The sequence below is a fragment of the Tamandua tetradactyla genome, chromosome 1 (genome assembly GCF_023851605.1).
Source record: "Tamandua tetradactyla isolate mTamTet1 chromosome 1, mTamTet1.pri, whole genome shotgun sequence".
Lineage (NCBI taxonomy): Eukaryota > Metazoa > Chordata > Mammalia > Pilosa > Myrmecophagidae > Tamandua > Tamandua tetradactyla.
This window is the reverse complement of record NC_135327.1, coordinates 52,918,652-52,932,228: the sequence shown is the minus strand read 5'-3', so window position 1 is coordinate 52,932,228 and position 13,577 is coordinate 52,918,652. Positions and strand designations below refer to the sequence as shown.

General features: G+C 39.7%; 1 protein-coding gene across 3 annotated transcripts in view; it reads right to left on the bottom strand.

Annotated features, from left to right (window-relative positions):
- HAO1 (hydroxyacid oxidase 1) overlaps positions 1–13,577 on the bottom strand; it is a 63,981-nt gene that overhangs the window by 27,085 nt on the left and 23,319 nt on the right. For all 3 annotated transcript variants that reach the window (XM_077115753.1, XM_077115743.1, XM_077115734.1), the window contains exons 3-4: positions 9,641–9,896; positions 1,803–1,978 (exon numbers count right to left, since the gene is read on the bottom strand). In XM_077115753.1, coding sequence (XP_076971868.1) covers positions 1,803–1,978; positions 9,641–9,896 — 432 coding nt within the window. The remainder of the gene's footprint in view (positions 1–1,802; positions 1,979–9,640; positions 9,897–13,577) is intronic.

Here is a 13,577-nt window from a genome sequence, read left to right as displayed (position 1 = left end):
GTTAAATAAAGGAAACAAATAGTTACAGGAAATCTGACAATGTAAACTGTACATGTATAAATAAGCTATTTCCTTTCAAATGCCAAGTGTCTCATCCCTCTTGCTCTTGCTATTGAGCTCTCTTTAATTATAGACCTCCATATAGTTTTAACCAAGGGATTTTACTCTATAAATATTTGAGCTATTTACTGTGTGCAAGACATTATGAGACGTGTAGAAACCAGCCACAGGCTCCTTTGGATGAGAAGAAAACAGAGATGGTGGTGATAGTGGTGGTATGATGGTGGTAGTGTGATGATGATGTTGGTGGTAGTGGTGATGGTGGTAGTGAGTTGGTGGTGGTAATTGTGGTGATGGTAATGGTGGTGTGATGTTGGTATTGGTGGTAGTGGTGATGATGATGGTGGTGTTTAGTTGGTGGTGGTGGTGGCGATGGTGGCCATGGTGATTGTGGTGAGTTGGTGGTGATAATGATGATAGTGTTGGTGTTGGTGGTGATAATGATGGTGGTGGTGTTCCTAGGTTAGATAATCACAGAATGAACTTCTAGTAGCCAAACTATTTTAAACATAATACATGTTTATAGAAAGAATGAGTGAGTGACTGAAAAATTGAATGAGTGAATGAATGAGTGAATGAATGGGGCAGGACTTTCAGGTTAATGTTCTTTGGTGCCTAGAGTTGAATGTGGTTCCAGTAAGTAGCACTAACAATCATGGATGATAATATGGATGTGAGTAAGGTAAGTGAAATAATTGTTTAATACACAATATACTCATTGAAATGCAATCTACAGAAACTTTGAACTAGGACAATATCAAAAGGAAACAAAGTAACAATAATTTTTTAAAAAGCACAGATTAAGGCACATCTGTAGTCATAATTCAAAGCTTCATTGGACTTATTATTTCACTTCTATGAGCTTCATTTCTGCAACCATATGTTTCAATAAAGTAGGCAATATGCATGAGTCTCACACATTCAAGTAAAACCTAAGAAAATGTTTTGATTCTAAGTGCTTGTGAGATGCAAAGATAAGTTAATGGAATCTCTCTTCCAAGAGTCACTTAAATCTTTCCGTTGAAAAAAATATATACGATTTTGGCATTTATTTATAAAACCATACCAAAAAAAACAGGTTTTCAAAAGGAAGAAAACATTTTTGTGGGTGAATGCATTTACACTCCAAAATTATCTAGTCAGTGATTCTTTCTGTGGGATTTGAGTACATATGGATGCTGGGGAAGTCATCAGGCTCCTTAATAAATACTCTAGACCTCATACTTGAGGATTTTAATGTCGTAGTCAACAATTCCCTATAGAGAAATGATACAGGCTTCGCCATACTCAAAAATTAGTCTTAGTCATTGGCCCTTGGAGATAGTAAAGAAGAGCGATTAGGAGACAAAGAGAAAGGACTGTGAAAGCAGGTCTGGCTGTCCCAATATCATCCTTAGAGCTTCTCTTTGGTCTGAGAGCAACTGCTTCAGCTTTCACCCAAACCAATGAATTCAAGACATTATACCAAGTTCTTGTTTAGCCCCATGATTCAGTGATAGCTCCAAAATAGGACAATAGTATCACAATACTTTGAAAAGGTAACTTCTCACTTCATAAGACTCGAGCTATCTTTCAGAGTATTACCCAAGAATGAGGAAATATTCACTCATAATATTGAAAGAAAGAATTGAGAGATGGACCGCCTCTTGATTTCGATGTTAATTTTCCTGATTATTTTCCCTTAAAAAATTATTTTCCATATCATAAAATCAGTATGGACTCAAGTAGAGAAATAAACAAACCTCTCAAAATGCCTTTTGCAACAATCGGCAGAGTTGTCAACCCCCTCAGCCATTTAATATCCTCCCAGCTGATAGATGGGTCTATTGCTTTGGCCACGTATGCAGCAAGTCCACTGTTATCGCCAAAATTTTCTTTAGGAGAAAATGCTAGATCATTGGTCTCAAAATTTTTCATTCTGAAATAAAGAGACATATAAAATGAGAACTTTCCCAAGGTTAAATAAATCTTTACAGTCATCCAATCAATGAAAAACGAAGAATTGCTCTTTTCAAATTGGCTGTTTGATTCCTCAACCATCTATAGGTAGGTTGAACGAATATATTCTATGTTTTGATGTCAGACTACAGGCAAAATGTGACAATCTAGAGGGCTTAATTGGTTACTTAAGTTTATTTTATATCTTAGTCTCTGTTTATACAAATGAATCAGTTTAATATGTGGCCCAGTTCAAATATCATTTCCTTTTTAAACCAGTTTATGGGTGTAGACCATAGACTTGATGCTATTTTTAAGCCAGTGATGGAAATTAATCATGATGAACATTTGCATAGTGATTTACAATTTGCAAAGGGCTTTCATATACCATATTATCACAATGTTTTCTTTTATAAGCTTTTGGGAAATAAGATTGATACTTTATGCTTTCTATTTTACATAGAAAATAAGACAGAGGTGCAGAAACAGAGGCCCCCAATTACACAAGTAGCAAATTGTAGCTCTGGGACTCGAGTCTTCCGCTGTTGATCCCTCATCTTACTCTCATTGCTCAGAGCTCAGTTGCATCTTGGCCTCAGGTCATCCTCTACTGCCTTTGTGGAAAATTCTAGAGGCGCTTGGAACACCAATATGTCCATTTCCATGTTCTAAGCTCTTTTTCCTGGCCTGCTTATCTAGGCAGGAAGGCAGGATCACATGGGGAGAAGAGGTTTCCCAGCTAGGGGGTTCCAGTTTTTGCCTTCCCTTCTTCATTTTGCCTTTTCTCTTTGAGGCTCTTGATCTGCATCCTAGAACTTCCCTTCTGTCTGGACAATCCTCATCAAGGCATGAACTTTCCAACTATCAGCACCTTCATTTATTTGCCTATGTCTTTCTTTTGCTACTAGAGCCTAATTTGCCACCCACACAGCAGGTTAGAAGTTCAGGGATGTTGGTGTATAAGTACTCCACCTCTCTACTACCCTAGAGACTAACTTTCAGGTGTTCTACATGAGTTACCCCAATTTCTAAGTTGAAGCTTCAGTTGTCTCTATCTTGATAACATACCTTTTGTTCACTGCTTTCCCTCCCTCAGCCCACTTCGTCACTCCTCCAGCAGTGTTCCCTTCACCTTCCAAATGAACTGCTTGCACTTAAATCACTCTCATAGTCTCCTTCTAGAGAAACCAAACCTGAGACACACCCCTCTGAGTTGCTTCATTCCCAATGTCTAATTTTGTTAACTTAACTTAGCCCCATATTTCCGTGACTCACCTCTAAGGATCTATTACTGGCTCATCCTGTGCTGGAAATCTTTTTTCTTGTTCTAATACTGTGATAGCTAGATCTTGGCAGCTCTTCAAATAAGGGGCTAGTCTTTTCTGTTTGTACTTCTGACTGTAACTGGTCATCTGGATACACATCACCAAATATGTAACCTAGCTGCCTATAGCTGTCATTCTAGTTGCAAACCTCATTTCTCTGATGTGAGGTATTTGAATGATGACAGTGGCTCTTCTGAATATTATAATTTACCTACTAGTCAATCAACTCTTTAGTACCTAACAGCTGTATTGTCTATCTCTGGCTTAGTCTTAGGGTTTTCTTCCCACCGACCAGCTATACCACTGAATATGGAAAAGAGCTGGAGCCATTATTAGCAAAGTTCTACATAAAACTAAAAGGACATAGGCACACTAACTTTGAGTTATTTTTTAGAAGAACTATAAGACTTCCTTTAATACAAATTAAATGCTAAATGCTTTTTACATTTTAGTGGACTTTCAGCTAAAATAGCTGGGTGTCATATATTATCACAAGGACATGAACATTCATATCTCATACAACTGTATGACAGCCATCAACAAAAGTCTTCTCAAGAAGCACTGAACAGTGAGTCCTAGGGTTTCATGGATTCAGATGGCCATTAAAGACCACAGAAAATTCCAGTTCTGCTGAGAGTCTTATGGATACCCATCTGTTGGTTGGACTTTGATATTAATTTTAGCTGAAATGCCTGGACACTTCTTTTTATCAAACCACTTAAAATCTGTGCATTTTATCACAGATCTTTCTGTGGTCACCCTAATTTGAAATGAATTAAGTTAACACTCTAGTAAAAAAAAAATGCCTTTTTTATGGAGACCTATCCCATTACTTCAAAATAATATTAAAATCTAAACTTTTAAAGAATATTGTTAAGAAAAAAGGTCCAGTCTGTTCCATGGCAAGACCAGGGGTTAAAAAAAAAGAAAAGAAAACCATCTGTATGTGTATGTACACTGTAAAGTGCCCCCACTCCCACACCAAACAAGCTACAGTGTTTCAGCAGGGCGGGGTGAAAGGGTGAAATGGATAGGAAAAAACAGAAACATGAATAAAATTATATAAATAACTGTTGTTATTCTTGGACGGGGAAATGCAGATCAACACTTGAATGAATGTTGCCTTACAGAAATTTTAGTGCACAATGAAGCCTTGTTGTTACTCTGAAACTTTGTTCAAAGCCAGAAGCCAAGAAAAAGTTTTCAGATATCTTGACAGAGACCCACGATGGAGTGTTTTACCAATGGCTTTGAAAGACACCTCCATAAATGCCATTTTTATTTGGATTATGACATATACCTGAAAAACACTTAGAGCAGCTTCTGATAACCAGAGTATTCCATTTCGTAAGGAAGGAAAGGGGCCACATCAATATAATAACTTGATTACATAGAGCTTACTTCTCTGAATCCTGATCTGTTTAATGACCCAAAGGCAAAGGAGAGAAGTTCTTCTTTGTGAAGTACTCATTGTACCTTAAATAGCCCTCAAATACACATTTTAATCTAATAGAGAAATTATTTTAGCTTTCAATGTTAGCATCATAAAAATTGTAATGACTACAAAAGAAAGTTAAACATTAATAAGTAACCAATAAGAACATTCATAAGAATGAGTATTACTTGTTGAATAATATAAAATATTATTTATTATAGATATCTGTAATGCAGCATTAAAGATAAAGCTTATGTCTCTATATTGGGAAATCAAAAAATAAAGTAAGTAACTAGTAGAGCCCAGAATATCAACATAAGAGAGGTTGACAAAGAGATTAATGATATACATGCAAATAGGTACAAGGGCCACCAGCCTTCGATTCTTTAGCTAGGAAAACACACATATTGATAACCCAGCCCTGGTAATTTATTCCTCAATGTGTCTGGGCAGTTTAAAGAACAGTTCAGGACATTGATTTGAGTTTGAGTTCAAACTCTTATTCCACTTTTTAATAGTTACATTACATTGGATAAATCTCACACATTCTAGTGAATTATTATTTATTGATTAAACAATTGCTCATTGAGCACCTACTATGTGCCAGAGTTTTAGGTTTGAGGATATACGAGTGGAATCAAACAGTCAAAGATCTCTACCCACATAGCAAGGGAGCACAGAAAATATACCACCAGCATAATCAGTAAGTAAATTATGGAGCATAATAGAAGGTAATTTCTACACAAAATAAAGGGGGAGATGGAGAACCGAATAATGGGGATGCGAGCTGGTAGAGGTTCAAGTTGAAACTGTAAATATGGTTATCAGTATTGACCTCAGTGGGACACTACCTTGGGAAGGAAGATGGCTGAGAAAAGGTTATTATATTAGTTTCCTACCGCTGCTGTATGTAACAAATTACAACATTTAGTGGCTTAAAACAACATGGATTTATTTTCTTATAATTTTGGAAGACAGAAATCCAAAATGGATCTCACTGGACTGAACTCAAGGTGTGCACAGAGCTGTGTTCTCCTGGAAGCCTCAGGGAACCTTTTCCAACTTCTAGAGGTTATGCCACATCCTTGTCAGAGCCCCATCACTCTGACAGTCCTTCTCCCTCTTCTAAAGATTCTTGTGATGACATTAAGCCCACCCATAACCCTGGATAATATCTTCATATCCATATCCTTAACTTTATCACATCTGCAAAATCTATTTTTGCCATATAAAAGTAACATGCACAGGTTCCAGGGATTAGGACCTGGGTATCTTTGAGAGGCCATTCTTGTGCCTACCACAATCATCAATGCGAAAGGTTTTCTAATCAGAGATTTTGAGACATGCACTGCATCCTCCTTCATGAATCCCTCTTTTCCTCTGCTTCTCCCGCCTCCACCCCATCTCATATCATGTCTCTGTCTCTATCCTGATCTCTACTGTTTATTTCTAGTTTGGTTTCCCAATACAGAGATTCGTACAGTCAATCCTAATGCCAAGACTTAAAGCCAGTGAGGAAGTCAGCCCTACTCTGTTTGGAGAAAGGAAGCTATCGGCAGAGGAAGCAGCCATGGCTGAAACTTAGACGTGCAAGTATGCCCGCCATGTTGAAAGAAGAGCCAGAAAGCAGTGTGGCTGGGAAGAGTGGGGTGTGGCAAGTTAAGAGAGGTAACGGCAGCTTTATCACGTGAAGCCTTGCAGGCCCCTTTTTGTGGAGGAAGGCACAGAAAGCCTGGAATGGCAGTCTGGAGTGAAGGAGTGACTGTTTCTTTATCTGACTGTTTGAATGCAATCTACTCTGGCTGTTGTGATTAATAAACCACTTCAGTGGTTAGGAAAATGCATCACTGGGCAACCTCAGGAAGGTCAGGTGTCATGATCAACTTTGATCCTACTTTGATTCTCTCTACTGAAAAATACTTACCTTCTCTTTAATTTCCCCTGGCACTACATTGAAGAGTCAAATCTTAACTCAGGGTAAATGAACCCTCTCCATCAGGTATGGAGGAAGAAAAAGGTTTTGCTTCAACACCTCCAGAATCAGCCTGCTGAACTGGCTTTCTTCCTTGCTTCTTCCAAGAACAGATAAGAATCCCCTCCACTCCCTCTCAGTTTTGGAAAACTCTGTGCCACTTATAAAGTACACACACACATGTATTTTGTATGTAGACCAACCAGAGACTATCAAACTCATGAACTCTTGCTGGTCTCACTTAGATGCCAAGACTCAGTCACACACACACACACACACACACACACATATGCACCCCAGGCAGGGGAAGTAACAAGGTCTGGAAGGAGCCACTGCTTTCAGACTCATTCTCCTCTGGATTTCCTGCCTTCCTTGCCTGCCAAACCTCACTTCTGAAAAGCCAGGCTTCACTTTCTATGAGTCAGGTCAGTTGTGGAAAGAAACCTGATTTCATATCAGTCTGTAACAGATGAGCTCTTTGGGTGTACGTGGCCTCAGGCGGAAGCCTGGGCCCCCCATGAGCGCGTTCTGCCTTCGAGAGCTGGATATTGGCCGCCGAGGAGCTGCCCAGAAGGTGCTGGCCTGCCCCAAAGCCCGCTAGGACAAACAACACCAGTGTGCACCGTGGGGGGCCAGGGTGAACCCGGCTGTGGCGTGTTTCCTGTGTTCCCCGTAACCTGGATGTGTTGCTCATTACTCAGTCATCTTCAGGCAGGAGATGTGACAAGCTGGGGAGCTGCAGCCGCTCCTGTGCACACCGACAGCTGAAAAGAACCTTTGTCTCACACTCCTTCACGTCATCTGGGCAGGAGCCCAGGAGCAAAGCAAAAGGGAAAAAGCAAACCAACCCTCCCGCTCCTCACCACGTGGCCCTGGTACTAAAGGAGAAAGAGTTACTGGCCAGAATTAACAACTGTGTCATCTTCCCCATCCAAATAGATACCTGCATTATTTAGTAGTAGTAGAAGTAATCGTGGTATTGAGGGGGTGGGGGAAGGAATAGCAAATTCCTCTTCAAATGGCCAAGGGGGAAATATTGAAGAATGTTTCCTATCCAAAGTCTACATGGTGGGAAACTAATTATTTTGGATGGTCTAACAAATGAAATAATCAAAATAGAGAAATGCTGTGAATACAGATGTCATACTTAGGGAAGCTTGAAGTCATCTACTTTCTGACGAATTTGGAATAGTTTGGGAATATGTCAGGGGCTTTTGACTTTGTTTTTCTTCTCTCATATAGGCAGGTATTTGGGTGACCCTGTGTCTGGGGCATGAGGAGTAGGTTTATTGACAGGGCTGGCAGGGAATGTATTTTCTTTCTCTCACTGTGCCACCACAGGTACTACCTATGAAATAATGTCCTAAACCTGCCTGAAAACATCATGAGCATAATATCTCACAGCCAGTTGGCGATGGTTCACCTACAAGATTTAATACACAATAGTTTAAAACACATATACACAATAGAATTATATGGCAAGGATGTGATATTTATACAATACGTATATGAACATACCAGGCGGTTGAGATACACTCAACTCTGGCTATAGAATATATGAACTTCCTCGCTTTCAACAATCTTCTCTTCCTTACGTGGAATACTGATTTGATTTTGAGTCTTTTAGATTTTTTTTTATATGATGTAAGGTGGGGGTCACATTCCATTCTTTTTCCATGTGAGTATTGCAGCACCATTTTGTTGAATTTTTTGTTTGTTTATTTGTTTGTGTTGGTTTCTTTGTTCTTTTGTTTGGGAAGTGCATGGGCTGGGAATTGAACCCCGGTTTCCTGCATGGCAGGCGAGAATTCTACCACTGAACTACCCTCGCACCCCAAGTCTTTTAGATTTTTAATCTTTTAGAAGGGTTAACTTTATAGATAGACAGATTAAGCAATGTCCTGAGTGTAATGTGGTCTAGTGCACAAGACGGCATCCCTTATCTTAGATGTTCTGGAATTCCATCATCAAATGTTTTCCACTTAAGCTAAGATTTTTATGCCTATTAAAATACCTACAACCCTGAAAGCTATGAGTCACACATCAGTATGAAAAATCAACAAGCATTTTAGTGAGAAGCAAGGAAAGAAACAACATAAACAATGGAGAAATAAGGTCTATAGTTGAAGGAAGATTGGGTCTCAATAAAATGAGCTAAGTATTCAGCTTTCCTAAAGATGATTCTAATCCTAAAATACTATAGGAAGAGGAAAGGAATAATAATTCTCTGCTAACGGGCAGATTAGATGGCCTGATAACTACCGTAGCTCGATTGTAGATTATTTGATACATTGCTTTGACTAAGATGTGTTGAGTGAGTGAATGAATGAACCCTGATCCATGGATGAAACTTAATGAAAGAGGAATGTTGCTGAAAGAAGTAGGAGATAAGATAGGCATGTGGCTTCCTTAGGCTCCACTCTTTTACCATTTTCTTCCACCTTCCCAGCCCCAGTACTTCCAAACACAGATAAAAATAAAGCTCTTTGAGTTCAACAGGCAAGAAATATGGTGTCAGAACCAAAATGACAACTGTTGTCTGGGTTAAATTATCTTCCATCTGTAGGCAGTTCATATTTCCCAAAGCCCTTAATGCACTCTGGGTACATATAAATTTATTTGACTCTTATGAGTAAATGGGCAATTCCTGTTCTATTTTATAGCTGAGGTAACTGCCACCCATCATTGCGAATTGTTAAAGATAATGTGTTTAATTAGCAATAAAGCTATCTTTAGAACCCAGATCCTATCATTCTTCTATAAGATCTCTTTGAACCATACTTCACGACTAATATTTATGAAGCCTCCTTCCCTAGGGCTCCCCTTGGAAACTGGAGAAAGCCTTTAGAAAGAGAAGAAAGAGTTAGGAAGCCAGCCTTGGAGCCCACGTGACCCAAGCCCCACAGCTACCTGAGTTGTGGCGGCAGCTTGAACCTGTTCCGCACATCGTCAAAGCGGTTGCCCAAGTAAGGTGTGTCCACGGTCACAAAGATGGCCTTGTAGCCCGTCCTTTCAGCCCGCCGCACAAGCTGCTTGGTGACCTCCCGGTCCTTGTAAATGTAGAGCTGCAGCCAGCGCAGCGCATCGGGACCAGCCTCGGCCACTTCTTCAATAGAGGAGGTGGCCCAGGAACTCAGCATCATGCCGGTTTCCAGGGACCAGCAGGCTGGAGAAGAAAAGGCACCATCAAGGCAGGCCTGGTACTTCCCTCCTCCATCCTTCGTGATGAAGTGTAAGGGCTAAAGGCGTCAGTAAAGACAATTTGGCCATATGAAGTCAAATCTTTAAAAAGCTAGAAATATGCTTTCCATTCCAGGCTTTATGAATTGATCCTGAAGGAAAATAAATGTGTCAAATACCCTAAGATGAGTGGGGTGTAAGGGTGAAAAAACTGGGAACAACCTGGGTGTCCAGCCTTTGCAGATTGGTTGAACTATATTTCATGTATAAAATAAAATTTTCACACCCAGTAAAGGTAATATTATATAAGAACATTTATGGACATGGAAGATGTTCAAGATATACAAAGGAAAGTATCAAAAGTCCCTAAAAAATGCATGTATAGCATGTTTCCACATATGTAAAAATGTAATTATTGGTATACAAACCTAAACAAACTAAAGGCTAATTCTGGGTGGGAGAACTGTGAATGATTTTAATTTTTTCTTTCTGTGTCAATTTTTCAATTCTGTCTTTTAAAGTTTTATTAAACAGATCTTTTACTACTCATATTTTAAATTTTTATTAAAGGTATATACGCAGCATCCCAAGATATCCCAAGTAGCATTTACTTCAAATCCTATTGGTTAAGGTAGCAAGAAATAGTTGTCTAATGAAAAATTAGGCAGATTCAACAAATCAATTGTCTTAAAGGATTTGAAAGAACATGTGTATAGGCTTTAGACCAAAAAATAGCTAGTAAAACTGGTATCAGCTTTATTGGAGGAAAAAAATGGATGCAGTGTTTCTATGCCATATTCATAATATGCCTACAGATAAATAATAAATATATAAAACTGACTATGGGGGGGCCACGGTGGCTCAGCAGACAAGAATGCTTGCCTGCCATGCCAGAGGACCCGGGTTCGATTCCCGGTGCCTGCCCATGTTAAAAAAAAGAAGAAAAAAAAACTGACTATACAAACGCTGATTGCTCAACTTACCTGCATGTCCACGTATTTCAAATAGGTGTGAAAGGAGTTACTCTAGTGACACCCATTGGGTGATGGTGAAAATCAAATGAGGTGCTGTGTATAAAGACACTTTGTGAGGTTAAAAAGTTTTCATGTGCCTCAAACTTAAACAAAGAGCCAAATCCCCTAGAAGGCTTGTGAAAATCCATACTGCTGGGTTCTACCTCCAGAGTTTCGGGGGCAACAGGTTTGGGTGGGGCCCAAGAACTTGTTTTTCTAATCAGCTCCCAGGTAATGTCCGTGATGCTATTCCAGGGTCACATTTTGACATTTAAATAGTAGTATTATCAGTTGAAAGGAAAACTCTAAGATCAAATGGAAATAAAATAGGTTTGTTTTTGATAGATGTTAATTTTCCTATGCCTTTGAAGCTGGGCTTTTGTTTTTGCTGAAATTTCTGTTCTCCAGGTCTATAGTTCAGATAAAGAGTAGAGGTGGAGGTCAGCCTCCAAGTACTCCGTTTAGAATTTCTCTCACAGGAATTTAAGATATAATATTGCCCAACAAAACTACATATTGTTAGGTAATAACATATATGAACATCTGGCCCCCTGCCTGGAAAACAGCTCCAGGTCATTTACTGCTCTTTGGAGGGAGCACCTGGGGGAGTTGGCCACCTGGGTCAGAGTCCCCTAACCATCATCCATTTACTGCAGAGAAATTACATCGTAAAGAGGATGTGACATAACTGAGATTACACAGGGATGGGCAGCAAGACAGGGCTAGAATCCAGCATGCCTGAGCCCTCGCCCCTGGAAATGATCTTTCGAGAACTCCCAGATACCCAAAAGGCTCCTCTGGTATGAAGTAGAACTAACCATATTCCCCTGTTCTTTCAGGGGCATGATGCACAAGGGAACAGCTTTGCCGCATGCCTGAGCGAAACTACTATGCCAGCAGCTCTGAGAGGGCACGGAAATAGGAGACCAGTGGCCAAGGCTGGCATATACCATAGGTGCAGGGCGTGCCCACTCAGAGTCGCCACTCAGAGGATAGGGCACATTATCTTTTGTTTCCTTTTTTCTAATTTACATAAAGGCCTCACGTAGGCAAGCAGCAGCTCTGACCAGAGGGACACCAAAGTCCTCAGAAAGGTCTCCATGACTTCATAAGGGCTCTCTACAGACATTTCACAAAGATCCTAAAAATGTCACAAACCATTCTATAAATTAGCTAATTTGTAATTCACTTGCGATTATTTGATGTGATAAAAGAACATGTTGAATTACGTTCATCGTTCTCAGCACAGTTTTATGTTAGAATGAACTAAGGGAGCCTGGGATTTTGTAAGGATCAATTACAGAATCAATCACAATTTTGCCTCCTTCTCTGAGGACAAATTTAAGACCCCGATGTATGACAGACTGGTGTGTCTGTCATACATCATACTGGGTATTAAAACATTGAAATACTTCCATAGCAATGTGTAAATAACTACTGCTCCAAAGTAAATACTCTACCTTGTGTCCACTCAATGTGCCTATGACCCTAGACCTCCCCGAGAAATCTCTGAACCTCCCCATAATCCAACAACTGAACCGTTAAAGCCTGGCAGAGCTGGGGTACCCAGAACCCTCTTACAACCCTAGAGGCCAGTATCTGAGCATCCTTCTAATTGACCCAATCCCTTTGCTGTACTGATTACAAAATATTTCAAATATCACCTTTGCCTAAGAGATAAAGAATTCCCTTTCAGTTCACACCACTCTTGTCAGATCAAAAAATTACAAAGCTTTTAAATTTTGTAAATGACTCACCATGTCTAGAATTTGTTAAGAGTTCTGGTTAGAGTTATCCTAATCTAGTGCTTGAAAGTAAAGGTATTTTTGAAGTCACTTTTCTCTCTATACTCATTTACACAATGAAATGCTGACCTCCTTTTCTCAAAAGCAGGAACTGTGAGATTTCAGTTTACAAACGACAGGAGTCAGCTTTCACAGAGCCCTAGGCCCATCCTGTGGCCGTTTATGAAACTGAACTGGAGACTCTGATGCATGTTGCACTTTTGCAACTCCTGGCAAAATGGAAATCACTTCTGAGGTGAAGTGATTATAAAGGGAAAGCCAAGCTCTCACCTGTAATGAAGGATCCTAATACTAATCCAAGTCCAAAATTCTTGGTTTTTGCAATAGTCAGTCAGCATATCCCAAAGATAACACATCAAGGACTCTACACCATCATGTAGACATTGATTGCATGACATCCCAGTGCAACATTTCCCTATTTCCATTCACCTCTCTTTTAACATATCTGGGAAACATCTACACGGATAGACACCTAAACATTTTAGGCTCTAGATACATTCAGACTTTGTTTACTTTTGACATTTCTTTTTTTTTTTTAACCATTGCTATAAAAAATGCATATGAGACACATATATACACACACACCTGCACACAGAAATTAATATCACTAAAGGAGACATTGGTAACTCTTGGGCATTAAAGCACCTAAGATAAAGCCATGTGTATAACCTTGCAGATATGCATATATCTGTAACTCAGGGAGACAAGAGGGCTTAACAGATTGAGAGTCAGAAGGCCTAGGTTTCAGTCATAGCCTTGGGATTCATGGGTCACATATCATCTGCAAAATGGCTATAATCACGGCTACTCTGCCCACTTCCTAGCACTGCTGGACAGTCAGTTAGGACA